Source organism: Mustela erminea, chromosome 11 (genome assembly GCF_009829155.1).
Source record: "Mustela erminea isolate mMusErm1 chromosome 11, mMusErm1.Pri, whole genome shotgun sequence".
In the NCBI taxonomy this organism is placed as follows: Eukaryota; Metazoa; Chordata; class Mammalia; order Carnivora; family Mustelidae; genus Mustela; species Mustela erminea.
The window spans coordinates 105,389,139-105,414,130 of NC_045624.1; the positions used below are offsets into that span (position 1 = coordinate 105,389,139).

The window sequence follows — 24,992 nt, forward strand, 5'->3', positions numbered from 1 at the left end:
GCTCTCGCTCTCTTTCTCTCTCAAAAAAAAAATCACATCTAGCACAATTTATAAAAATGTTTTAAAATTCTTACACAGTAAGATTATTCCTAATAGGGAAAACTATTCAAGAAAGATTGTGAAAGACCAATCTACTTTCAATTATCCATTCTAAAAATCATCTACATTAACTTTGATTCTACCTGTTCAAGGCTAATAAATCAGTAATGCCTGAACAGAAATAGTGAATATGAATGAGAAACTACAAGTTTCCATTTGTAAATCGTAATTTATTTTTTAGTTACATATTTTATGTAAGCTCTTTATATGATCTCAATCATTTTATAATTTTACCTGAGACATTTTTCAATAAAAGTCAACAGAAGTTTATTGTTTAGAAGTACAAAGATGACTAAGAGCTGCTGACATCAAGAGCCTAATAAGGTAGCACTGCAGACATTAAGTAAATAAAATAACACTACAATACTTCAATTGCTAGGCCTAAAATGCAGCTGGTATCCTGATTAGGGAATCAAGAAGGAATATTTTAAGTGGGGCTTAAAATTAGGGCGAGGAGCAAGCAGGGTGATGGGTACAGGAGGCACGCTCAGTTTGAGAAATGCTTGAGAAATGTCAATATGGAGATATCAACTGAATAGCCTGTAACTATCTGGAGCTCAGGTGTAGAAATATTTTTACAAGGTAATAGCACAGTCAGTGATGGTAACAACCTTAGCCAACAAGAGTATTTGGAATAAGAGAGAAGACCACCAAGGACATAACCCCGAGGAATACCAACATTTAAGGATAAGGCAAAGAAAGGGCCTACAATTAAGACTATGAAGCCACAAAGAAAAGCAAATCTGACTAGAATTTTTCATACAAGCCAAGAAGACATTCAAGAAGCAAATCAATGTAATAAATGCTGCCCACATAAAGAAAAAACTGAAAAATTACCACTGGCTGGCAAGAGATCTTTAGTGACCTTATCTTAATAAAGGGGTAGGAAAATTCAGACCCACTTTGTGAATGAAAAAGGAAGTAGAGACAGCAATTGCTGATTACTCTTTCTGAAAGTCTGGCAATAAAGGAAAGGAACAAGACAGAGTAATGGAGTCATGGTAGACTCCTATCAGAAAAAAATTTTTTGTTTTGTTCAAGATAGAAGAGATCTAAGTAAGTTTAGTGCTGAAAGAAAGGAGCAGAAAAGGGAAATGGATGAAATGCAGAAGAAATAACAAGCAACCAAGATGCTAGGAACATGAAGGAATCAGCTTTGCTATGAAGACTTAAAGAAGAAGCTAAGGGTTGTCTAAGGAGCCTTGAAGTCCTAGTAATATAAACCAAAACCTAGGGAGGAAGAAAACCCTTACACTTCAGTGATTTTTCTCAAGCAAGTTTAGTATCAAAAAAGTGATCAAGGAGCACCTGGGAGGCTCAGTGGGTTACACCTCTGCCTTCGGCTCAGGTCATGATCTCAGGGTCCTGGAATTGAGCCATACATCGGGCTCTCTACTCAGCAGAGAGCCTGCTTTCCCCCTCTCTCTGCCTGCCTTTCCACCTACTTGTAATCGCTCTCCCTGTCAAATAAATAAAATCTTTTTAAAAGAAAAGTGATTAAGGTTGAAGGTTAGGGCAGACAGCTAGGACAGAAGGACAAATATCAAGAGGTAGGAGTTGACTGGCAAAAGCCATTAATTATGACTCCAAGTATCTTTACTTTCTGAAAATGTATAATCAAAAATAAAGTATAAGTTGTATAACATCAGAAATAATCAGGGAAGAAAAGCTTATGGAGATGATTTAACAGTTCTCACTATAAAACTAAGGACTGCAAGAAGTGCCTTGTTTTCTTTCTTTTTTAAAAGATTTAATTTATTTATTTGACAGAAAGATAGAGAGCATAAATAGGCAGAGCAGCAGACAGAGAGAAAGGGAGAAGCAGGCTCTCCGTTGAGCAGGGAGCCCCATTCAGGGCTTGATCCCAGGATGCTGGGATCATGACCTGAGCCACAAAGGCAGCCATTTAACTAACACGCACCCAGGCACCTAAAGTGCATTGTTCTTAAAACAAGTAAAAGAATCATATAGACTCAATTCGTAATGTATAAATTTTCAAGACATTTACATAAAATTCAAAAACATTTCTGCCTCAAATCTGCGAAGAAAGAAAAAGAAAGCAAAAATATTTCTTCTTCTGGTCATCTCTGCCTTTAATCTGTAATTGCCAGAAAACATTTCCTGCTTTAACAGGAGGAAATTATTAACCTAACACCAGCATCCCAGCCACAGAGTCACTGGAGTAGATGGGGGACACTGCTCCCCTCTCTTTTGATTCTGTCATTCTGTTCAAGCTGGAGCAGTGAAAAGCATCTTCTTCATTCCCCTATTCTGTTAAATCTGCCCCAGCCTAACCCCAATCCTCAGTTCTTACGGTAGAATATCCAAGACTGCCTGCGCCTTACTCAACTAGAACTTAAGCACTGTAAGATAGGAATCTTGTCTATCTAATTTACTGCCTATTCCTAGCACCTAGAACAACGCATGGTAGATGACAGGTACTCGACAAATATTTAAGTAATCTCTCTGAAAGTATCCAGACAATCTTATTTCAGCATTTTTATTTACTCAAAAGTCACTTTTGTAGCTCACATTTCCCACAGGCCAAAGAGACAGAAAAATGTGTTTGGGTTAAGGGGCTGGTGTGTGGGTATTGACACAGAAGGCAGAAACCCGTCCCCCTCATTCTCATTGGTATTAGTGATAGAAAACAAAAAAACCGGATATATACATGTTATACATTACAAGAAGTTGCAGCTGGGAGTGGCAGCCAGTAGCAATCAAAAGAGAAATAGATCAATTCTGAAATGGCAGAAGAGAGACTTTGTGAGAGCCTGAAACCAAATACCTCAAATCCAGAGATATTTATCTGGATTTGGCCCGAAGCTTCCAACTCTGAAAACCTGAGAGCTCCTGGCTCGTCACCTGAGGTTCTCCATTCCTCATTTCCGGCCTCCAAGGCCACTACCAGTGACAGCGAGCTGGATTAGGAAACACGCACCCACCATGTGAAAGTAAAAGAACCAGAAAGAGGAGAAATCCATTTAATGCCACAACTGGGAATGGGAGGAAACAGGTGTGTACCTGGCCTTGATATCTGTATTCCTAATAACTTTCCCCACAGGTATACTATGATACACCACAGTTAATTTCCCTCATCCTACTAAAATCAAACAAACTGAAATGACTATCTGCTCGAAAAGAAGTATTTCTAGTCACTATTTTTCATATATCAGGTATTGTGTACATCGGAAAGTGGTTCTGACTTTTCCTGTATCTCATTTCCTTCTCTCTTCCTCAGAGATTTTTTATGAGGATTAAATGAAATCTTTATAAACTGCTTAGGATAGTGCCTTGCCCACAGTAAGCATCATTATCATCATTATTATTTTACTAAATAAAACACTACTTCATCTTTCAAATATGTTAAATTAATTTTCTGAATAATTTTCAAAAAAATATATTTGGCTCTACTTTTTTTTTTTTTTAAGTAGGCTTCAGCCCAGCATGGAGCCCAAGGCAGGGGGCTTGAACTCACAACCCTGAGATCAAGACCTGAGCAGACTAAGCTACCCAAGCACCCCTTCACTTTACCTTTTTAGTGATGTTTTCATAATTTTTTTGAATCTACCTCAAAAAGGAATGTCTAGCATTCACACAGTCAAAATTATCATTTCTGAAGACTAGCACATCAACTGCTCTTTGGGATTTTCAGATTAATTTAATTTATAACTTTATCATTTGTAACTTCCCGGTAAGGCTTAATCTTTCCTAAAGTTGCCTTGCTTTTTTTTTTTTTTTTAAATTTTATTTTTTTTAAAAGATTTTATTTATTTGACAGAGAGAAATCACAAGTAGATGGAGAGGCAGGCAGAGAGAGAGAGAGAGAAGGAAGCAGGCTCCCTGCTGAGCAGAGAGCCCGACGCGGGACTCCATCCCAGGACCCTGAGATCACGACGGGAGCCGAAGGCAGCGGCTTAACCCACTGAGCCACCCAGGCGCCCCGTTGCCTTGCTTTTTTAAAATGTTATCTACAACCTGTTTTACCTACAGCTATAATTATCACCCCCTTAAAAGTATCTTTGTTATGTTTAAGCAACTTCTATTTACCTTAATCATGAGTGCTCCATTAAACTGCCATCATTTTTTTTTAAGATTTATTTATTTATTTGACTGAAAGAGAGATCACAAGTAGACAGAGAGGCAGGCAGAGAGAGCAGAGAAGTAGGCTCCCCACTGAGCAGAGAGCCTGATGCAGGGCTTGATCCCAGGACCCTGAGATCATGACCTGAGCCAAAGGCAGAGGCTTAACCTACTGAGCCACCGAGGCACCTCTAAACTGACATCATTTAATGCAGCTTCTGCTGTGAGAGCTGGATGGACAATAAGTCTGTGCGACCTCAATTACATTCTGGGACAAATATAATCACAAAGCATTTTAGGGAGAGCATGCCAATCAAGGCTTTCTTATGCAATTGAATATGCTGGGAGAAAAGGAACAGCTTTTAAAATAAAGAGTAAAAGCGTGTAGACTTGTCAGTGAAGGGAATCCAGGCTGGCCAAGTGGCTGCAGCAGAAATAATACGAGGTGGTAAAAGAATCTGAACTTGTGGAACTTTAAAGTTTACTGGTTCTATTAAGTCTAGAACATACTATAAAATTCCAATTCACTTTCAGAAAACTTATTATAACCAGAAACAAATAACAAAAAAAAGCTGTCGAGAAGTACAAACTCATTCAATTCCTGTTACCCCAAATATCTGTAATAATGGAAAAATCTTATGATTATACAGCATTTGTTAGAAAAATCCCACTGTACCCAAAAATGACCCCAAATCCCCAAATTAAAAGTCTGGTACCGGAAAAACTTAAGAGTGAAATGAACATAAACCCTACTAAACAAGCCCAGTGATAGAAGCAGCAGTCAGGAAATAATTACTACATTCACTAAAATAAAACACAGAAGTCAGAACATTAAAATAGGATATCAATGCAACTTTCCATATCCTAAATTAAAAACAATCAGTAATTCCATTAACTTTATGACTCAGCATTTTGGCTGCCAATTCCCACCTGTCTTAGAGACATAGAGTAACTTAAACAGAAAAAAGTTTGAGTAACTTTTTCTTGCATGACAGAGTAGGTATTTCTTGATCTTCTATTATATTGCAGTGTCTTCAAATCTCATGTGAGGCCAAGATCCAGCTTCTGTCTGACACAGCTATCTCCTCCCTCCTAACAAATCCCAAGTGCCGAAAGTGGTACTTTTCTTAAGTTTCTTTTCTTTTAATCATATTCTAATTACAGCACATTTTATGGTAAGTTTGTTTTTTTTTTAAGATTCTTATTTATTTGAGAGAGAAAGAGAGAATGCATGGGGGGAAGGGCAGGAGAGGGAGAAGTAAGCTCCCTGCTGAGCAGGGAGCCCAACACAGGCTCACAGCAGGGCTTGACGTCAGGACTCCAGGATTGTGACCTGAGCTGAAGGCAAGCACTTAACTGAGCTGCCAGGGCGCCCCTAAGTAGATTCTTAATAACCCTCCTGCGTGGGGAAGTGGTTCACAGATTTGCAGGCACAGCACAGATTTGGGCCCACTGAGGCACTGAGGAAGGCCCCTAAGAGAGAACCCTTCATGGACTTTAGAAAGCCATGGGAAGCCAGGCTTCCCCCTTACCAGAGAGGAACAATCAATCACCTCTTCCCCCTATCCTACAGTGAGAATGAAACAGACACTGTGGATGGTGTAACTTGAGCCTTTGATGACATCCCTAAGCCACTAGTGAATCAACTAACCCTGCCTGCACAGTCTCTGGACCACTGCTTATGTAAGCTAATACATTCCCACAGGATTTAAACCATTTCAACTGAACTTCCTGTCACTGCTAAAATCACTCTGATACAGTATGATGGTTAATTTGATGTGTTCCCTTGACTAGGCTACAATGACCAGTGTGAAGGTATTTTTAGATGAGATTAACACCCAAGTCGATAGACTCTGAGGACAGATTACTCTCAACAATGTGGGCAGGCTTTATCCAATCAGCTGAAGGCCTCAAAAGAAAAGACTGAGGTCCTTTAAAGAAATTCTGCCTTTAGAACGCCTTTGAACTCAAGACTGCAACACACACTCCTGCCAGAATTTCCAGCTTACTAGCCACTCTCACAAATTTCAGACTTGCCAGCCTCAACAATTCTATGACCCAGTTTCTTAAAACAAATCCCTATATGTGCATATATTCTATTGGTTTCATTTTTGAAGTAATAAACTCAATAGTTTTCCTTGAGCTTATTACATTTTAACAGAACAAGAATGTTTTAAAGTTTTAATGTGTTAATTAACAATAATAAATTAGAAGGTACACTTTAAGTAGTTTTCATGTGGGTAAGCACCTCTGAGACTATGGCTACAACTAAGACACCCATCACCCTCAAAAGGTTTCCCTGTGCTCCTGGAGTATACTTTTAATACAGAAAATGGATTAAACTTTATATATTCCTTTGTAAACGTTTTCCAGTTCATAATATATAAAGTGAACGATTTTCCTTATCTTGAACTTTTACACAATTGTAATGGCTACACAGTACTCCACAGTAATAATACGCCATAGTCCTGTTAAATAATCCTCTGTTGTTAGATATTTACATTATTTCTAACATTTTAGTATTGTAAGTCATACTATGAAGAACATTCTCATAGCTGTATTTATGTGAAGTCATGACTACTTCCTTCTATATTTCTAATAAGGAACTGCTAAGTTAAAGAACACGTTACATTTTAAAAATAATTATTATAAGATCAACATTAAATACTTACACATTTAGTGTGTGCCATGTACCATACATGCCCTTACTCTATGAAAACTTTACCAATTTTCACTCTCAGGCATTACATGAATTTACCTATGATCTCATACACTGAAAATTAAAAAAAAAAAAATCCTTATCCTTCCCCAAATAAATCTGAACATTAATTCCAGTCAAATCTCCATTGTTAAGTTTTCACACTTCATAAACATCTAAAATGCATAAAATAAGCAAGTGGAATTTGGGAGGAGACCTTTATCTAACAGTAATTAAAATGTAATATGAGGCTACAATAATTAAAACAATGTGTGCTAACAGGACATGCAAAAGGATCTATAGAACAGGAGAGCCCAGAACATGTACAAATTTTATACAGGATAGACATGACAGAATAACATAAGAAATTCAGATATCTAAATATTTTTAAAAACTTAAATAGAGGGGGCACCTGGGTGGCTCAGTTATTAAGCATCTGCTTTCGGCTCAGGTCATGATCCTGGGGTCCTGGGGTCCCTGCTTGGCAGGAAGCCTGCTTCTCCCTTTCCCCACTTCCCCCGCTTGTATTCCCTCTCTCGCTCTCTCTGTCAAACAAATAAATAAAATCTTAAAAAAAAAAACCCAAAACAAAAACAGAAATTTTTTAAAAATCAGAAAATAGAACTACTCTACAATCCAGCAACTGCACTACTAGGTTTTTATCCCTAAGACAAAAATAACTCAAAGGGATACATGCACCCTGATGTTTGTAGCAGCATTATCTACAATAGCCAAATTATGGACACAGCCCAAGTGTCCATCGATAGATGAATAAAGATGTGATTTTACATATATATATATATATATATATATATATATATATATAAATACTCAGCCATAAAAAGGAATGAAATCTTGCCATTTCCAACAACACAGATGGAGCTAAAGAGTATTATGCTAAGCGAAATAAGTCAGAGAAAGACAAGACCATATGATTTCACTCATACGTGGAATTTAAGAAACAAAACAACTAAACAAAGGCGAAAAAAAATGAGAGAGAGGCGCAGACCAAGAGTCTTGATGGAGAACAAACTGATGGTTACTAGAGAGAAGAGGTTACAGGGAGGTGGTAATTGGGTGTTGGGAATTAAGGAGCGCAATTGTGATGAGCACTGGGTTCTGTAGGGAAGTAGTGAATCGCTATATTGTATACCTGACGCTATACTGTACACCTGAAACTAGTATTACACTGTATGTTAACTAATTGGAATTTAAATAAAAAATTTAAAAAATTGTTTTAATACCTGAAAATAATCAATTAAAAAACTAAAAAACATTCTTATACCTTTCCAGAGGGTTGAGCCTTCCTGAGCATGAGACAAATCACCTTCCCTCAAAAAAATCCCCCAAACTGACAGACATGACCACATACAAGTTTCAGAATAACAAAGAACAGAGAAAAACAAAGTTAAGGGCAAACAATGGAAATGGGGAAAATTATCTGTATGTGAAATACACAAAACATTTATATTTTCATAAAACTATCCTGTGAGTAGCCAATGCCAAAGAAACAGGCAATTCAGAGAATAGCAAAAAAAAAACATGAAAAATCTTGAGCCTTTTGTTTACTGCTCTAATGCTGATGGTGCCCTAAATGGTGCTCTGCTACTTCCACCCCTCACCAGCCCTGCTGCAGAATTCAAGTGCAGAATTTTTTCTCTTTATTAATGGCAAAGGTATTCTCAATGACAGATCACCTGCTTCTTCACTTCCCCCTTTACTCTCCATTTCAAACTGATACCACGGCCTCTGCACTCGGCATCTGTCTTACATGCCCTGTTGCTGAGTTTCATTCTTATGACTTCCTTTTCTAGGCCTGGGTTTGATCCAACTGAGGACCTCACTTTTTTAACTTCTGGTAGGTTAACTAGTCAGTTAAAGCTACTCATATGGGACAAGTTTTACACTCTTCTTCTTCTTCTTTTTTTTAAAAAAAGACTGTATTTATTTATTTGACAGAGAGACAGAGTGATCACAAGTAGGCAGAGAGACAGGCAGAGGGGGAGGGGTAGGCAGGCTCCCCACCGAGCAGAGAGCCCAATGTGGGACTCAATCCCAGGATCCCAAGATCATGACCCAAACCGAAGGCAGAGGCTTAACCCACTGAACCACCCAGGCACCCCAAGTTTTACAATCTTCTTGACAACTTTTACTATTAGTAATTAGAGACTACTTTGAAGCTTTCAGAAAAAAAGTTTCTTTTTCTTAATTTCTGGGTCTGCTCTCTACCTAATAAAATTTCACTAGAGGACTAAAACTAAAATATTTAGTTCTCCCAAACCTCCATCTTCTCTGCTCAATTATAAACAATTATTGTATTACTGATCTATTTCTGCCCTCTCAATCAATAGACTATTAAACTATAATAAATGCAAACCGGACTGTGTGCTTACGGTCTGTAATATTCTTAAGTGCTTCATATGCATTATTTCATATAATATAACACACGATGGAAGAAGCATGGATTCAAAATACACTTCTAACCATTACACACATTTCTCATCACTACTACCTTATAACATGTGCCCTGAAAGAACATACTTCTTGTAAAGGATATATTGCCAAGAGAAAGGCACTCCCCACTTTTCATGCCCATCTACTCCTTCCCAACATTCCCACAGATTTCTTGTCCCTTAAATTCTACAATCCTTTTGCCATAAATCATCTCCTGGTGGGCACCTACATTCTGACTTCTCTATATTCTTAAAACTCTAAATTTCAGGGGTGCTTGACTGGCTCAGCAGAATTCACAACTCTTGATTTCGGGGTCGTGAGTTCAAGCCCCACCTTGGACGTAGAGCTTACTTAATTAAAAAAACAAATAAATGAAATTAAACGATAAATTTCAACACAAGATGCTAACTCTATATTTCCTTGTGATCCAAAGAGAGTCACTCTAATTAAGATTTTACATTTTTTCCTTTAAAAAGTTACATGCTATATTTAATTAAATACTTTCCTATATCTTTTAACTGATTATGCAAAATTTGCAATAATTTAAGGTTCATTTGGTTATTGTGGAACAGACTACAATCTGTTTTATAAACATTTTCCTCCTCAATTCAACTCAAACACTTACTGAACACTACCGTGAGAAACAGGAGAGGAAGGAAACCAGACGCCTGGATAGTTTTTATATAAGTCACTCCAGAGACGAGCATCCTTACTATGTGACAAATATATTCAAATCAATTAAGAAAAACACTAACACTAGAAATGCACTCACTTTAAAAAATATAGGCAAAGGACATAAAAATAAGCAATATATGGATAAAGATATATAAATGGCCTATAAGCGCAGGAAACTGTCTAACCTCTACAGTAATAAAAATAATTATTAAAAAGACAGGATACCATTTTTTACCTATCCAAATTGTCAAAGATCTACAAAATCATTGTTCTGAGCTATTTTTTCTGAAAAAAGTAAAAAATATTTTGGTGTCTTGGCGTTGTATTTAAGGTCAAGCACCATTTTTGGTCCTAGGCTTTCTTTCCAGCCTCCTCTTCCATACTGACACTTAACTCCTCTCAGCTTACATGGTATTTTCATCAAAACCAAGAATCTGGGGGAGCTCTCTGGGCTTCTGTCTTAAATAACAGATTTATTGAGATCTAATTCACATACCATACATTCACCCATTTGAAGTATACAATTCCATTGGTTTTAATGTTTTCACAGAGCTGTGCAACCATCTCCACAATGAATCACCTCAAAAAGAACCACATACCCATTAGCAGTCACCCCTCTTTTTCAGCCCCTCCCCAAGCCTCGGGCAACAACCACTCTATTTTTTTCTACAGATTTGCCTATTTTATATAAATGGAATAATACAAGTCTTTTTTAAACTAGCTTCTTCCACTTAGCATATTGTTTTTAAGGTTCATCCATGTTACAACATTTATCAGTTCTTGATTTCTTCTTTTAAAAAATTCTTAAAAATTGTGGTTATATATATGTATATATACATATATATATACACACATACATACATACATAAATCAAGCATGGTACATATTTTGAAGTATACAGTTTAGTGGCATTAAGCTCATTCACACTGTACGCAACCAATCACACCATCATTTCCAGAACAGTTTTCATCTTGCAAAACTGAAATTCTGTATCTGGTACACAATAACTGCCCATTTTGCACCACCCACCTCTACTCCCTGGTAACCACCATTCTACTTTCTCTAGAAAGTAGTTTCTCTATAAATTCGGCTACCTCAGGTTCTTCCCATAAGTAAAATCATCCTTTATTTCTCCTTTTGTGACTGGCTTATTTTAATTATTAGCATAATGTCCTCAAGGTCCAGCCATGCTGTAGCTGTGTGAGAATTACCTTCCCTCTTACAACTGAATAATATTTCATTGCATACATATACCACATTTTGCTCATCCACTCACCTATCTGAGGACATCTGGGTTGCTTCCACGTTTTGGATACTCTGAATAATGCTATGACCATAAGGTACAAATATCTCTTCAAGATGCGGCTTTCAGTTCTTTTGAGTAACTAAGCAGAAATGCTGGCTCATATGGGAAAACTACTTTTAGCTTTTTGAGGGATCACTGTATCATTTTCCACAGCAGTTTTACCATTATTCATTCCTACTGGCAAAAAAGAAAGGGCTCTAATTTCTCCACATCTTTGGCATCACCTGTTATTTTCTGTCGTTTTTAGTTTTGTTCTTTCGGCAATAGCCATTTTAATGGGTATGAAGTGGTAACTCATTGTTGTTTTAATCTGCATTTCCCTAATGCTGATGTTGAATGTCTTTCATATACTTAAAATACATTCAAGTCCCTTGCTCTTTGATTTGTGTTGAGTTGTAGTTCTTAAACTGAATACGAAACCTTATCAGATGTGATTAGCAAATATTTTCTCTTATCTCATGAGCTGATTTTTTACTCTCTTGATTATGTCCTTTGATGCATAAAAAAATTTTGGGGGGGCACCTGGTTGGCTTAGTCGGCAGAGCATGTGGACTTTTGATCTCAGGGTCATGAGTTTGAGCCACATGTTACATCTGGTGTAGAGTTTAAAGGGTTTTTTTTGTTTTGTTTTGTTTTTTAGTTTTCATGTAATCCAATTTTTTGTTTGTTTGGGTTTGTTGCCTGTGATTTTGATGTTAAGAAATGGCTGCCAAACCCAAGGTAGTGAAGCTCCCCCATATGTAAGAGTATTCTTGTTTTAGCTCATATATTTAGGTCTTTGATCCATTTTGCGTTTGTTGCTTTTTTTTTTATATGGTGTTAGTTAAAAGTCCAACTTCATTGTTTCACATAAGGATATCCAGTTTCCCTAATACCATTTGTTGAGAAAACTGCCTTTTCCCATTTTAGCACCCTTGTCAAAAATCATTTGACCATATACGTCAGGGTTTCATTTTGAGCTCTCAATTCTATCCCATTGGTGTATACATGTATTTACGACAGTACTACAATCTGATTACTGTAGCTCAGTAGTAAGTTTTGAAATTAGGAATTTGAAACCTCCAACTTCATTCTTTTCCAAGATTGTTTTGGTTATATGGGGGTCCTTTTAAATTCCGTATGATTTTCAGGGTGAATTTTTCCATTTCTGCAACAACCACTGTTGGGATTTTCATTAAAATTCAATTAAATCTATACATTACTTTGGGTAGTATTGACATCTTAACAATATTAAGTCTTCTAATCCAGGAACACACGATGTCTTTAATTTATGATGTCTTTAACTTCTTTAAGAAATATTTTGTAATTTTCAATGCACAAGTCTTTCATCTCTTTGGTTTATTTATTCGTATTTTATTCTTTTTGATGCTACTGGAAATGAACTTGTTTTCTTCATGTCCTTTTCAGATTTTTTGCTGTTACAAAACAGAAACTCACGTCTTTTGCACATTGATTTTGTACCCTTCCATTTGCTGAGTCCACTTATTAATTCAACATTTAGCATGGTAGAATCTTTAGGGATTTCGACATTAAGATTATATTATCTATAAACAAAGGTAATTTTATTTCTTCCTTTCCAATTTCGATGACTTTATTTCTTTTTCTTGCTTAATTGCTCTGATTAGGACTTCCAGCACTAGGCTGAATAGAAGTGACAAAGGTGAGTATCCTTGTTTTCTCCGATTTAGAAGAAAAGCTTTCCATCTTTCAGCAGTGAGTATGATGTTGCCTGTGAAATTTCCATAAATGGGACTTTAATATGTTGATATAGTTTCCTTCTATTCCTAGTTTGTTGAGTGTCATTAAAATGAAAGAATGCAGAACTCTGTCAAATGTTTTTCCTGTATCTATTGAGATGATGGTGAGATTTTTTTCCTTCATTCTGTTGAAGCAATGTATTATTACACGGACTGATTTTCGTATGTTAACTGTCTTAGCATTCCAGGAATAAATCTCATTTGGTCATAGCACATAATCCTCTTAATATGCTGCTGAATCAAGTTTGCTAGTGTTTTCTGAGAATTTCTGCATAAATATTCATCAGAAATACTGGTTTATAGTTTTCTTTTCTTGTCATGCCTTGGCCTGGGTTTGTTATCAGGGTAATGCTGTCCTCAGAGAATGAGTTTCAAAGTGTTTCTTTATGGTCAATTTTTTGGAAGAGTCTGGAGAGGACTGGTGTTAATTATTCTTTAAATGACTGGTAGAATTCACCTGTGAAATTCTGGTTCTGGGCTTTTTAGTTGTGACTGCTGGAAGTTTTTGCTACAGATTCATTCCCTTACAGTTATAGGTCTCTTCAGATTTTCTATTTCTTCATAATTCTTCTTAAGTTGCACATTTCCATGAATTTTTCTATTTCATCCAGGTTATCAAATTTGTTGGTGTAAGTTCTTCATTCCCTTTTATGGCATAATAATATTGCACTGTATGGATACACCAGATTTTATTTATTCATCAACTGATAGACATTTGAGTTGTTTGTATTTTTTGACTATAATGAATTATCCTGCTCTGAACATTAGTATACAGGTTTCTGTGTGGACATTTGCTTTTATTTCTCCTGGATATATCCTGAAGAGTAGAAGTTTTAGGTCTCATGATAACTCTATGTTTACTATTTTGAAAAAATACCAGATTTTCTTCCAAGATGGTTGTACCATTTTACAACCCTATCAGTAGTGTATGAGTCTCCCACCAGTAAGTAATGTTTTAATCTTTCAATCTCCATATTTTTCCCAACACTTAATATCTACCCTTTTTCTTATGGCCATCCTATTGTGCACTGAAGTGGAATCTCACTGTAATTCTGATTTGCATTTCCTTGATAGCCATGATATTGAACATCTGTTCAGGTGCTTACTGGTCATTCGCATTTCTTCTTTGAAAAAATGCTGATTCGGATTTTTGTACACTTTTTAAACAGGTTGTCTTTTTATTATTTGGTTTTAAGAATTCTTTATGTATTCTAGATATAAGTTCCTTATCAAATAGACACTTTACAAATATTTTCTCCCATTCTATAAATTGTTTTTTCACTTCTTTAGTAATATCCATTGAAGCACAAAGGTTTCTAATTTTGATGAAGTTCAATATATCTACTTTTTCCTTTATTACTTCTGCTTTTGGTGTCTTAAGAAGGCTTTAGCTAATCCCAAGGTCATGAAGATTTACTCTTATATTTTCTGTAAAGAGTTTTAAGGTTTTAGCTCTTATATTTAAGTCACCTATTTATTTTGAGTTAATTATTATGTATGATGTGAGGAAGAGGCCCAATGTCATTCTTTTGCATATGGCGATCCACCTGAGCCAGAAATGATTACTGAAGTGTTGTTCTTTACCACTAAACTGTCCTGGTGTCTTCACTGAAAATCAGTTGACCACCAAAAATGTTAGTGTTTTATTCTAGACTTCCAAATCTATTCTCCTGATCTTATGTTTACCCTAAAGCCAGTACTATACAGTCTTGATCACTCTAGTTTTGTATTAAGATCTGAAATCAGGAAGTATAAGTTCTTCTGTTTAAAGGTATTTCTTGACTGTTTTACCACTCTCGAATTTCCACATATATTTTAAAATCAGCTTGTCAGTTTCTGAAAAGAAGCCAGCTGGGATTTTGAAGAAATTGAAATGAATATACAGATCAATTTGCCATCTTAAATAATATGGAATTTGTAGGATCCATGAACAGAGACTGTCTTTCCACTTATTTAGGTTTTCTTTAATTTTTTTCAATGACATTCTGTAATTTTCAAGGTACAGACCTTAGATTTTTTTGTTGATTTATTCCTAGATACTTTATTCATTTTAAGGCTATTACAAATTGAACTGTTTTCTTTCTTCCTTTCTTTCTTTTCTTTAAAGACTTTATTTATTTACTTGACAGAGAGAGACAAGGAACACAAGTCAGGGAGTTGGGGGGAGAGGGAGAAGCAGGCTTCCCACTGAACTGGGAGCCCAACGCAGGGCTCGATCCCAGGACCCTAGGATCATGAACCGAGCCAAAGGCAGATGCTTAATGGCTGTGCCACCTAGGTGCCCCTGTACTCTTTTCTTAATTTCACTTTGGAGTCTTCATTCTTAGTGTACAAAACTACAACAGATTTTTCAGTACTGATCTTGTATTCTTCCGCTCTGATGAACTCATTTATTAATTCTAAAAGTTTCTTAATGGATTCTATAGAATTCTCTATAAAGTGTGTATATACACACATATGGGTACCACAAACACATTAGAGATAGTTACTTCCTCCTTTCCAATCTTATTATCTCCTATTTAGTTTTCTTGCCTAATTGCCCTGGCAATGCTGAACAGAAATGGTAAGAGCAGACATCCTTGTTTTTCACAGATGCCCTTTATCAGGTTGAGACAGTTCCCTTCTATTCCTAGTTTGTTCTATTCCTGCCTTATAAATTGGCACAATCTTTCTGTAAAGCAACTTGGTGATACGCGTCAAGAAATTTCAAAGTTCAGGGGCACCTGGGTGGCTCAGTGGGTTAAGCCTCTGCCTTCGGCTCGGGTCATGATCCCAGGGTCCTGGATCGAGCCCCACATCGGGCTTTCTGCTCTGCAGGGAGCCTGCTTCCTCTCTCTCTGCCTGCCTCTCTGCCTACTTGTGATCTCTGTCAGATAAATAAAGAAAAAATCTTTAAAAAAAAAAAAAAAAAGAAAGAAATTTCAAAGTTCAAATCCGAGTAATCCTACTTATATTAATTTACTTAGGGAATAATCAGATGGAATAAGAGCTTTATGTACAAAGACATTAGAATGGAAGGATATTGGGCTCCACTGTCTAACAGAACTGTTAACATGCGATAAAGGCAGGGGAGTACCATGTGGAAATCACAGATTATGAAAGAGTGACATTGAGACTTTTTCCCTCAACCATACAGTGACATTTTGCCACACGCATTTACTATAGAATATTTTTTCCTGATTTTTAAGAAAATTCCAAATCAGAATTTTCTCTTCAAATACTAATATTGAAAGCATCACAGCTTAAGTTAATTTGAACATAGCAATTTTTTTTTTTAAGATTTTATTTATTTATTTTACAGAGAGAGATCACAAGTAGACAGAGAGGCAGGTAGAGAGAGAGAGGGAAGCAGGCTCTCCGCTGAGCAGAGAGCCCGATGTGGGACTCGATCCCAGGACCCTGAGATCATGACCTGAGCCGAAGGCAGTGGCTTAACCCACTGAGCCACCCAGGCACCCTGAACATAGCAATTATTAACACTGGTTTTTGGTTATCCAGGATAACCCAGGTGCCCAGATGATTTCCTTTCTGAAACAAAATAGTTTTGGGATGCCTGGGTGGCTCAGTGGGTTAAAGCCTCTGCCTTCGGCTCAGGTCATGATCCCAGGGTCCTGGAATCGAGCCCCGCATCGGGCTCTCTGCTCATTGGGGAGCCTGCTTCCTTCTCTCTCTGCCTGTCTCTCTGACTAGTTGTGATCTCCTGTCAAATAAATTAAAAAAAAAAAAAATTTTTTTTAAACAAAATAGTATTTTATTTTCAACTTCTCCAATTTTTGTAATTTTTTTTCATCTTTAAGTAGAGCCAAGTTTTTAAAAAACTCTTTATGGTGTTACTCTTATATAGTCAAATACTTGTGTTATAATAATGCAAATATTTATATTTTTATATCAGCAAATTTACTTGGTATGTGTGTTGTTTAAATTTTTCATATTTTTTTTTTAATTTATTAATTTGACAGAGAGAAATCACAAGTAGATGGAGAGGCAGCCAGAGAGAGAGAGAGAGAGGGAAGCAGGCTCTCTGCTCAGCAGAGAGCCCGATGCGGGACTCGATCCCAGGACTCTGAGATCATGACCTGAGCCGAAGGCAGCGGCTTAACCCACTGAGCCACCCAGGCGCCCTAAATTTTTCATATTTAAATAAACTTTAAGTATTTGGTTTTACTTTTTTTTAGCCTTATGAATTTTAATATGAACTATTAAAGTTCCCATACTGTCCTTCTGCTACAGGGTAGCAATCACAATTAGTATAATGGCACAGAGCTAGATTAGAACCCAAAGACTTTAAATCTAGTTCCCTTTTCACCAAATCAGGCTGTTTCATCATGGTTCCCCAAAATTAAGATTCATTAAAAAAGGATTGTGTTATCTCATACTTATTAGAATGTATATTATCAAAAAGTCAAGAAATAACAATGTAGGGATGTAAGAACAGGGTACCCTCAGGCACTGTTGGCAGGAATGTAAATTGGTACAGCCATTATGGAAAACAGTATAGAGGTTCCTGAAAAAATTAAAAATAGAAGTACTATATGATCCAACAATTCCACTTCCAGTTATTTATCCAAAAGAAATAAAACTCTAACTCAAAAAGATATATGCACCCACCACGTTCACTGCAGCATTACTCAAAATAGCCAAGACATGGAAGCAACCTAAATGTCTGTCAAAAGATGAATGAGTAAAGAAAATGTATTATAAATATACAATGGAATATTCAGTCATAAAATAGAAGGAACTCTTGTCATTTGCAACAGCATGAATGGGCCCTAAGGGCACTGTACTAAGAAGTCAAATAGAGAAAGACAAATATTGTATGATCTCACTTATATGCAAAATCCAAAACAAAAAACAAGAATTAAAAAAATATATATATAGAGAGAGAGATACAGAGAACAGACTGGTGGCTACCAGAGGCAGGAAATAGGAGGTAGCAAAATGAGCGAAAGGGGTCAAAAGGTATAAACTTCCAATAATAAAATAAATAAGTCATGAGGATGTAATACACATTATGGTTACTATAGTTAAAAATACTGTATCGACAGCTGAAAGTTACTAGGAGAGATCTTAGAAGTTCTCATCACACACACACACAAAAAATATTCTATGTGTACACACACACACAAAAATCCAGAACGTTAACTGGATTTATTACAGTGCTCATTTCACAGTATATGTAATACTAAATCCTTATGTTAAATATTATATGTATGTTAATATAATCCTTGTATTAGTTAAAATCAATTATATCTCAATAATTTTGAAAGAGAATTTTATGTTGACATAAATTATATCCCATGATTATATCCCTGACATACTGTACTATATTTAACTAATACTTGGCATCTGAATATAACCTCTCGTGTAGTAAAATACTTTTTCTTATTTATCATGATTCCAATAATTATGAACAGGATTATGGTGGAGGGAAAAGAAGATGAGGAAGCAAATATATGAAATTCTATGATTTGTAAAATACAGTGCTAGGCATTGTGGGGGAGACAAAACAAAACAAAAAACAAAGTACTCAAGGGAATTTATAATATAGTAAGGAAAATAACTTACAGCCATATATATAATACAAGGAAAACTATGAATACTTTTATGTTCAAAGATAAGGTCTTTTAAAAAGTCATTTAGAGTATGGACAGGATATAGTACCTAGAGCTGACTTAGACATCCAGCAATCAGTTATTCATAGTATCTTCTTCCATGGCCTAACCAGTGAGCTAACCAGTAAGGGTTATAATAATGAATAAAACAGATATGATTCCCATCCTCATGTGGAGTAAACAAGTAACAAATCAGTTATTTGGAAAAGTTATGAAGAAAAAAATAAGCCTTTTAAGTGGCACGTGTCTACATAAAATAGAAAGTGGTCCAGTTAGGCCTCACTGATAAATAAAGTAACATTCAGTCTGAGACCCAGAGGATGAGAAGCCAGCCTTCCAAATGGTGTGTGCACAGGTGTGTGTGCATGCATGCGTGCGTGTACACACATGTGTGATGGGGGTGAAGTGTAAGCCCAGAAAGCTACACATGGAAAGACTTCTAAGACAGAGAAGCACATTGGCATATTTGACAACTCAAAACACCCATATGACTGAAGCTTGGTGGAAAAACCAGAAAAACGGCAGAGATGAGGCATGGGGCATGATCCTAAAGATCAAAGAAGCAGGAGGTCCAGGGTACGTTGGAGGAAGAACAAATATATTAATTTGACTACATGAGGAGGTTAATGGAAAACAACATTACAAACAACCCTCATGTATAAGATCTTAATTTATATTATATTATAATACAATTATATTATAATAGAATAGAATAGAATAGAAATAATGTAAGAGAAATAATGTTTCCCTTTAACAGATGAAGAGGTCAGAGGCTCAGAAGGGCTAAGAACTTGCTCATAAGCAAAGTGATGAATTCCAGACATTGCAGCACAAGTCACACCTTTCTACTACATAAAGGAATAAAAAAAATAAGGTGAAAAGTACAAACTGGATTAACAATCAAGCTAAGGAATATGGGTATTATCACGGACAAAAACAGTCCCCAATTAAAAAGATGATTCTAATTATCTTCATAGTACATACAGAATACTGACAAAAGAAGTTCCTTTCTACAAAATTACTGTGTATTATGTCAATCACTTTGATACTGTTCCCCAGAAGAGTAAGTGTGGGTGTGTGCACACACATATGCATCTGTGTAAGTTGGGGATGGAAGGGGGCTAAATACCATGTTCAATCAGAACGTACCTATTTTATCCTTTCTCTTTGAAAACTACAGATTATAATTGAGTCAATTTTGGTTCCGACATCTTACTCTGAAGATCCAAAACCTAGCAGAAGTACAATCTTTTACTCACCATATTCCTTATGATAACTACTTTAATAATCATGCTAATTTCTTTTTAGCTTTTCTACTAAATATCAAGCATATGCCACTATAGTTTATTAAAGTCAACTTCAGATAAGATTTTGGCCTCCACACCTTCAGAAATAACATGTTTACCATAAAGTTTCCTTATATGTTAAGGCATGATATTAAAAAAATGTAAGGTAAATATATTCTATACTACTATAAATTATTTTTCAACTAAAAAAAGCAGACTAAAAATTACACATTTATGTTCAAAAAACAACTACTACTACTGACAAATATGCTTTTTTGTTTACTAAGGTGACTCAAAAACTACTGAAGTAAATTAATTCTTCAGCTCAACCACATTTAAAATTAGAGTATGACATTAACACAATAGTTTTATGTACCCAGCAATTACTCAACTGATCAATACCTCTGACAAAATCTCCAAGTTAGCAACATCATGCATATGCAGAACTGGTTATGTAAATATGCATGCATACCTTTATCCTTCTTAAAATCCAAAGCATCTTCTTTATCAGTCACTATTTCCTTCATATTGATAATACTCTGATGGGTAAGCTGCCGGAGAATTTTAATTTCTCGAATTGCTGTAATTGGAAAGCCTTCCTTTTCATTATCTAGACGTACTTTCTTTAGGGCTACCATTTCTCCTATAAAAATTAAGTAAAATCAAGTTAATCAGATGATAAAACGAAATGACATTTTTCTTAATTTTAACTTTATTTTAATTCATAATGCCTGTTCCTACCTCTTGAAATTACAATGTTTATAGTACAAGAAATTAAGTATCTGGTTAGATAAAATTATAAAATATTTACCCAAATTGTGGAATACTATACGACTGTTAAAAAGGATGGGGTTAGGTACATAAGTACTGTTATTTTGGCTCTCCAAGATATATTAAGTTAAAAAAAGCAGATGATGTGATGAACAGTAGATGTATTACAATACTAATTTTAAAAAGTGAAGGAGGGGTGGATAAATTTACCCAATATGCTTACACATGCATAAAATCTCTGAACAGAAATTCTGTACATTATGAAGGTAAGAAAATAAGCTCAGACCTATTAACTTGTACAAGGCTGCCCAGGTGCCTAGCAGTGAAACTGGGATTCAAAATCTGAATCAGCTATCTCAAAAGTATTTCTTTCCCACTATACTAAATGGCTTCACAATTCAGATACCAATGAGTTCTGATCAGGGAAGATCTAACTATTAAATAGAACACACAAACACATACCCCATTATAAGAAAAAATTCACTATCATTCCACTTCTTTGGAGAAAAAAGGAATTTTGTACTTAAATATTTTCCAAAAGGTCATTTATAACATTTATGTTTTTAATTATCAAAACTTCCTTGATTCTTTTTGACATAAGTCTAAAATGTACGGTTCCTTGTTTAATAAACAGCTCTTAGAAGTTATAATTTAATCTTTTTGATAATACGGAATCATTATAAATATTATTACTCTATGTTATAATTGCCCTCCAGAGTTTTCTTATACTAAATGGCTTCAAATAACTCTGCTATTTTAATCTACTGGTTTATTTTAACAAGAAATTATAAGTAAAGATTAAGTACAGGCTCTACCCATTACTTGCTAAAATACATAGCCTCTAACATCGTTACTTTTTTACTCTGCTGCAAAAACTTTTAAAACTTTCTCTCAGGTTCCTGATTATGTTCTAGAAGATTAGGCTGCTAAATCTAGCCTCCAAACAAAGGGTAACTTCAAAAGAAGAATATTTTGGGTAAAATAAAAAGTGTTACATAAGACTTAATACAACAAAATGTACTACTAAGTTGGTCAAGATACTTTTGTTCCCTGATTACTAATAACATAAGAATTTATTCACAATTAAAGAAATCGAAATCCTACCATACTACACATCACAAATACTAAAAAACTTTATTTACATACCCACTTAGAGGTATTCATACCTTACATTAAGCGCACACATAAAACAAAAAAGACGAAACAAAAGCATAATAAATTCAAATTTAACTTAAAAAAAACCCTTCAAATTACACATTTGAGGAGAAAAACAAATTAAGTACATTCAATAGATCTAGAGATCCACAGCAGCTGACATACTTACCAGTGTCTTTATCCCGGGCCTTGTAAACTTGTCCATAGGTACCTTCTCCAATAATTCCAATGATATCAAATTTATCCACGCAGCGCTTTCCCCAGTCAATATCTTTTTCTTTGATTTCACCATAGCGAGGCCCACATATTCTATCAAATATAGTTCTGAAGTTTTTATATGCAATCAAGCAAGCTGAATAAACTGTTTAATACTTAATACCCACCCTCCCCCAATCTTAAATCCTTTATTTCCCTCCACCCTCGAACACTTGTGATCATGTAAGACAAGTAACACTGTAATTTGCTATTATAAATTATCACGAAAGTCAAGGCATCATTTCTCCATACCAGCTCTTCTACAGACAAACAAGCTGAGAAAAAGAAGTAAAGCTTGTATGAAGAACTTTCAAAAATATAACGCAATTTTCAATGAATGGATAAAACCAACACTAATACAAAGAGTCAACGTTCTCTAACCAACCTCCAGAAGTTTTTCTTTTCATCCATTATATATATATATATATGTCACTCATTTTTCAAGAACAAGTTTAATAATGAATATTATTACCAAAAAATCTAACTATAAAGCTTATTGACAAATTTAAACTTATGGCCCTTAAAAATGAAAACACAAGAAGGATTTTTAGTCCAAGAAAGTACAAAAGTATTACTATAATCAACTCTCAGTAATCCACCCTGTGTATGTGTTTCTGTGTGTCATATACATATATGACAAATATTTGACATTCTTAAAAAAAAAAATAGGTTATTTTGTAGTCTCTCAATATTCTGTTATGTAACAGAAATTCACTAAAGGAATAAAGCTACAAAACTCAAAATTTTAGGCACCTGAACGGCAATTCTAAAATCAGATCTAACTCAAGTTCTTACTCACACTTTCCCTTGATTAAGTAGAAATAAAAAAAAAAAAGAATCAGTGTTCTCCCCCTTTAACTGATAAACAGGTTTCAAGGGAAAGAGTTGGTTCTAGGCACTTACTTGAAGCTAATTTAGGATACAGATTTCAAACCTTCTTCCACTCCACCTCTTGCAGAATGAAAAATACATTTAGTTAGGGGAGCAAATGGAGCTAAAAAGCAAAGGAAAACACAGCAGCTTGCCCATTACTAATTTTGTTTGGGCTCACTGAATGCTGACTTCCATCTTCTCCAATTTCAGTGTTTTATATTATTTAAGTATCTTAATTATAGAAATTATCTTTAACATATAGTAACCCAAGAAATTAATACATTACAAACTGTGAGAGAAAATTAAATCTGGTTTTATTAGTCATTTTGAATAGGGATGCAGGGAATTGTGAAATTTTTTTAAAACTCTAGGATTTATTCATATACTTAAGTTTAAAGAATAAATACACTTTTTATTATTTTAAATCTTAATTTTTTGTTTTATGATTTTATGATGACCCAGAATCATTTCTGGCCAATGTAAGAGCAGGCGGAAAGCAAGCACATACTTAGGCCTCCTTTTACTATGTAACTGTGTTGCTGTTTTCTTCTCCTCTGGACTCTTCGAGAGATCATCTCCTCCTGGTAGCTCTGGGGGCAGTGGTAAATCAGCAAGTAAACATCGGAGTTTCTTCTCTACTTCCTTTTTAACCGCTTTTACCGAAATATTTCCACGTAAGCTAAAAGAGAAAGGAGTCACACAAATAAAACCCAAACATCTGAGAAATAAAAACACAGCCACATCTCACACTTAAATAGCAATGGCAATATACTAAACTAAGTTTCTTTACTTTCCAGCTAAAATAATGTACTATATTCAATTACAAAATATAAAATTTGGGGGTAAAAATGATACAGAATTAGAGAAAAACTAAGGAAATCTGAACAAGGTGTGAAGTTTAGTTACGATAATGTACTGATATGTGTTCACTGATTGTAACAAAGGTACCATACTAATATAAGATGTTAATAATGAAGAAACTAACTACAGGGTATATGGGGACTTTCTGCAGTACCATAATGTTTACGCAAATCTAGCACTGTTCAAAAAAAAGTATACTTTTAAAGATGATACAGAATTACTATAAAATTGTATATTAATACTAAAAAAAGTCAACTTGCCATGCTTCACAGAAAAATTGAATAGTTTTGTGATTGCGTTTTGTTTGACACTATTAGAGACATAAAGAGGTTTTCTAAGAAATAACACTACATGCTATTATTTATCTTGCCCATTTAAATAACCACAAACAACTAGTCTAGCTTTGCCCCTTTATAGGGTTACTTTTCTTAAACTAGACAATAATTCTTTTAAAATTTTTTAAGGTTCTAGCTTACTGATGTTACAGGTAAAAATTTAAGTTCAGTTAGTTCTGTACTTTTTTGAATGCATAAAATATATCTTAATTAGGTAATTTAAGTATACTAAACCTCCCAGTTACTAAAAAAATCTCTTTAATAGTAAGATATTTCTTGAAAGAGAATCTTATTTTAGTAGAATTTGGACTTCCCACAGTTTCATATCAGTTATGAGTCCCATAATGAAAAAGTTTAGTGAGACTACAATACTGGGGTCACAAATTATCAATACATTAGCAAAGTAAATCATTTTAACTTCTCTTATTCATTCTGAACATTAATATTGTTGTACAAATGCATGATTTAATACCATCTGATAAAAACCATTTACCAATAACTATAACAAAACTGTGCCTTTTCTTCATAACTTTGTGTTACTCACTAGAAGGGTTTTTTTTTTTTTAAGATCTTATTTATTTGAGAAAGAGAAAGAGGAAAGAGAGCGAGCGCGCTAGTGTCAGAGAACAACTAAGCAGGGGCACGGCATTGGGAGAGGGAAAGAGAGAACCCAGAGCACACTCCGCACTGAACATGGACCCCACTGAGGGTTGGATCCTACCACCCAAGGTAATGACCTGAGCCAAAATAAAGAGTCAGAGGCTTAACTGAC

At 35.2% G+C, this 24,992-nt stretch overlaps 1 protein-coding gene across 4 annotated transcripts in view; it reads right to left on the reverse strand.

Moving 5' to 3' along the window:
- Positions 1-24,992, reverse strand: part of CDK13 (cyclin dependent kinase 13) — a 122,890-nt gene that overhangs the window by 61,816 nt on the left and 36,082 nt on the right. For all 4 annotated transcript variants that reach the window (XM_032305813.1, XM_032305811.1, XM_032305812.1 and 1 more), the window contains exons 3-5: positions 23,533-23,703; positions 22,066-22,205; positions 20,443-20,613 (exon numbers count right to left, since the gene is read on the reverse strand). In XM_032305813.1, coding sequence (XP_032161704.1) covers positions 20,443-20,613; positions 22,066-22,205; positions 23,533-23,703 — 482 coding nt within the window. The remainder of the gene's footprint in view (positions 1-20,442; positions 20,614-22,065; positions 22,206-23,532; positions 23,704-24,992) is intronic.